At 47.5% G+C, this 4,387-nt stretch overlaps 1 protein-coding gene across 1 annotated transcript; it reads right to left on the bottom strand.

Moving 5' to 3' along the window:
* Positions 1–1,739: 1,739 nt before the first annotated feature.
* GPR12 (G protein-coupled receptor 12) lies at positions 1,740–3,652 on the bottom strand. The gene is made up of 2 exons (XM_054271894.1): positions 3,601–3,652; positions 1,740–3,015 (listed from the first exon to the last, which is right to left on the bottom strand). Exon 2 carries the CDS (start codon positions 3,001–3,003, stop codon positions 1,999–2,001), a length of 1,005 nt encoding a protein of 334 aa, XP_054127869.1. The 5' UTR covers positions 3,004–3,015; positions 3,601–3,652; the 3' UTR covers positions 1,740–1,998.
* Positions 3,653–4,387: the final 735 nt, after the last annotated feature.

Genomic DNA, 4,387 nt, shown 5'->3' on the forward strand with positions numbered 1-4,387 from the left:
AGAAAATTCAATGACTAGAGTTTCAGCAACATTCAGATAAAGAACACCCATACCCTACACTGAGCAGAGGTCATAGTCTAACTTGCTGAGCATCTGTAAATCACAGGGAAGCCAGGGGAGCTTCAAATTCACAGCTCTACTGGGTCATGCCATGCAATTATTATTAAACTAATCAGATTACCAAGTAAGAACCAAGTATCATGAAGGCTGAACCAAATAAATAATGGAATTTAAGCCCAGCATTGCAACTAAAATTAATTATTGCTCATAAAAATCTCTACAGAGCCTTGTTTACAGACAACTCACATTTGAGATTCAGCTTTGTGTATAGCATATGATTCTTAACATCACAGAAACTTTGCCACAAAAAGCTACAGTCATCCAAACGTCCACGTGGAAAGGACAGATTCCATTTGGGAAAGTCCAGACCAGCAGCGCAGTTGTCTCTACTATCTCTACTACACAGGTATATTTTTTTATTGAACTGTAAATATTGCTATTTTTACACTTGAGTTTTGGAATTATTTTTTTTAATGGAAGGTACTGAAGCAATAATACAATATGCTGACTTTGACATTCAAGGGAGCATAACCTCCTGCTGATGCCAGGGCATGAACACTTTGAGCTCCCATCAACACTAATGGAAGCAGTACTCTAAATCCCATGCACTGTCATGAGGGTACACTGTAAGTTTCATGAAGACAAATGCCAGGAAGATTTTCTCTCTGACAATCAAGTAGTCTTCAAATCAGAAAACAATGCTTTATTTCTAGTGCATTTTAATGTGGCTTCAGTGGAAGGTTAGAAGCAGTTTGAAATTTAACCATTCACGAGAGGAAGCTCAGCTTTCTAGACCAGAACTATAATGAAGTTCTATAATGAAGTGAACTGACACGTGTACAGTGCAAAGAATGAAACTGCCAGAAAAGGAGAAAACACTGTTTCATCTTGCAGTCCTGGTTGCATACAATTATGAACCAGATATGCTTTGAGAATTTATAAATGTCAGTATTTAAAATTGCATCGGAGAACAGCGAAAACAAATGGTAATAGTATTGACTTGGTAAAAAATGTAGGGGAACCATTTGATGTAGTGCTAAATATCTGCTGTGAGCAATCTACAGATTGTTTTATGAAACATTTCTCATACTGTTCTGAAAAGATAAACTTGTCTGAGAAACCTAGTTTTCAATCTATTACAAATGCATAGCTGAAAGAGGCCATATTGTTTCATCAATTTCAAAGACACCCCTGTCAGTTTTGAAATCAACAGCACAGCTCCAATGTCCCACATGCAAGTGAAAACGTATGTCTGATTTTTGAAAAGGAAATCAATGCATATCTCTTGCTTTAACATCCAGCCAGAACACGTGAGAGAACAGGTAACTCTTGAACACAACTGTCAACCTCGTTCATGCTGAGATGTAAAATAAAAAGCTGCACAAGTACTTTCTCACTTCGAGCAAATTCATTGCACTGATATCATTACAATAAATTCCATATAAATCAGTACAATTGGCCATTATTTTGAAGAGTATTCTGATGATATACAGATGGGGTAACAGGACTTGGTTTGGGGTTATTTTTTCTGTTTAAAAAAAAATTAAAGAGAAAAAAAAATCCAAACAACTGATTGTAACATGCAGTATGACTAAAGTCAATCACATAAACAATTTTAAAGAAGTATGTTGTTTCAATCTAATTTTAATTAGAAAACTTAATGCAAAATCATGGCAAACATGGCAAAGTCTGGGTAATATGACAAAAAGACCCTGAGCAACATTATAAATCTGTTAAGAACACTGATTATTTTGATTTTGGAAATCTTCCTCAAACCACTCGATTGATTTCGGTCGCTGGGGTTTCCTGTTTACAAAAAGGTCAGTCCATCCTGCGGTTTTTATGTGAACCCATCACACACCATTTAATGAATGCATCTAAACCAAAGACAGAATGTCTGGAAAGTAACATGTTAAGGAGCGTCCTCGTGGCTGCCAATCAGACATCACTGGGTGATCTTGCCCTCTGAGACAGGTTAGAAGGAATACAGCCACAACAGACGAGCCAAAGTGCTTTCTGTATCTCCTGGTTTCTAAAAGCATATATCACAGGATTGATGATGGAATTGTAGGTGGCTGGCAGGAGGGTGGCATAGGTGTATATAGAAGGATAGGTGTAATCTGCTATTAAAGAATAGAGAGTAAAAGGCATCCAGCAAGCTGCAAAGGTCCCCAAAATAATGGCCAAAGTAGACACTCCTTTTCGGGTGGTCACATAGTGGGAAGTGGCCAGGAAATGGTGTTGCAAGGCAATCTGATGGGCATGGCGCATCACGATTTTACAGATCTGAATGTAGAGCTGCAGCATGAGGGCAAACATGAGCAAGAAAGAGACCGAAAGGACAGCTGCATTATTTTTAGTGAGTGGTCTGATAACACTGCAGGTGGATTCATCTCTGAGGCAGTTCCAGCCCATCACAGGCAGCAGTCCAATACAGATAGATGCTCCCCAGAGCAATATAAGCATGACATAGGTAAAAGTGACAGTCCTCTCTGAATTGTAAGTCAGAGCATAATACAGGGAGAGGTAACGATCAACAGTGATAGCCAGCAAGCTGCCAACAGATGCTGAGAAAGAGGCAACAATCAGTCCAATCGTAACCAGTTTCGTAGCTTCTGACTGCAGAAGGTAGGCAAAAACAAAATTGATGATCAATCCAATGCCTGCTAAGAGATCTGCCAGCGCCAGGCTGCCTATCAGGAGGAACATGGGGGCGCGAAGACTGGGATTATGGAAAATGATCAGAACCACAATGGCATTTTCGCAGGAGATAAGGGTCCCTGAAGTACACAAGACAATGTCCCAGGGGTTTACCAAAAGCTCTGGCTCAGGGTCAACGGCAGGAACCAGGGAGGAGCCTGCAGCTGAGGCATTCTCTGTAGAGCTGGCTTCTACATGATCCTGAGGCAGCCAGCTCAAATTAACCTTCAGATCTTCATTCATTTTAACCCCTGTCTTCTTCAACAGAAAGACATTGTTTTTAATGTTCAGCCACAGCACTGGATACATCGCCCCCCCCGGAGCATGCAACGCCCTAGACAGCAACACCAGCCTGATGTGCGGGCAGGCACTTGTTACATAAATGTGACAATAGAAAATAAAAACAAAAAAGCGGGGGAGGGGGGAGGCTATTTAAAACTGCCCGAGATTATCCTCCAAGGGGCCGATGCACGGGGGCTGAGCGCTCCTGAGGGTAACCTGCCCAGGGAGGGCGGCAGGGGAGGCAGCCCCCAGAGCAGCCAAAGCCGCTCCAAGCGCCGCAATTCGGGGTGGGGGCGGCTGCGGGAGGTGCAAACCCCGCCAGCCTGCAGCCGCTGGTGGTTCCAGCGCGGGCTCTATCGGGCACGGAGGGAGCGGACAGCATGGGGAAGGAGCAGAGCAGGCGGAATATCTTTCACCGACCCCCAGTGAGGAAACCCCGCCCGGGCTGGGGGGAGAGCAGGGCGGTATCCGCCGAGAACTTACAAACTCGACGCGGACACCACACACAGACACAGACACACACAGACAGATCCCCACGCACCCCCAGCGGCGGATCACCTGTGCTGTCCCCCGGCGGCTCGGAGGCAGGATGGATGAAGGAAGGAGGAGGAGGAGGCTCGGAGGGGTCGCCGCGGTCCCTTCCAGGCGCCAGCGGGGCCGGCGCCGCGCGCGCGGTGGGGGGGGGCGGGGGGGGAGAGCTGAGGGCGCAGCGCAGGTGCGCGCCCCCCGCGCGCGCGCGCGCAGGGCGTGTGCGTGCGCCTGGCTGCGAGTGAGGGAGTGAGGGGGCGGGGGCGCGCCTCGTGCCCGCGCGCCTGCGCAGGTGCGCGCGTGGGAGGCGGTGAGGGGGAAAAGGGGGCGGACGCCCCCGGCCCGCTCCTCCTCCGCCCCCGAGGGACCGCCGCGCCCGGCCCTGCGGCCCCCGGCCACCCCCGGCTTTTCCATTGCCGCAGGAGCCGCCTGAAATTATTAAAATGAAAATTATCCCCGTACTGTGGGGCTGGTCAAGTGCCGGCGGCACGCCCGGAGGGGTTGTGGTGTCCCTGCCTCTGGAGGTAACTCGAAAGCTGATGACATCGCCGTCCCTGGTACTGTTCGAGGCTGGGTAGGGTCCTGAGTGACTTGATCCAGTGGGTGGCATCCCTTCCCATGGCAGGACATTTGAAACTAGATGGTCTTTAAAGTTACCACCCAAACCATTTTCGAGTTCTGTGATTCTGCGGTCCTGAATCAACTGTTCTAATTGGCAGTGCTTTGAGCAGTGGGGCTGGAGCAGACCATCACCAGAGGCACCCTGGAGCCTAACCTTGCTGTGATCTGCTCTACAACCATATGGAAATGGTTGCTA

Source organism: Melozone crissalis, unplaced genomic scaffold, assembly GCF_028551555.1.
Source record: "Melozone crissalis strain CALT ecotype California unplaced genomic scaffold, PUWL_Pcris_2 ptg000013l_1, whole genome shotgun sequence".
Lineage (NCBI taxonomy): Eukaryota > Metazoa > Chordata > Aves > Passeriformes > Passerellidae > Melozone > Melozone crissalis.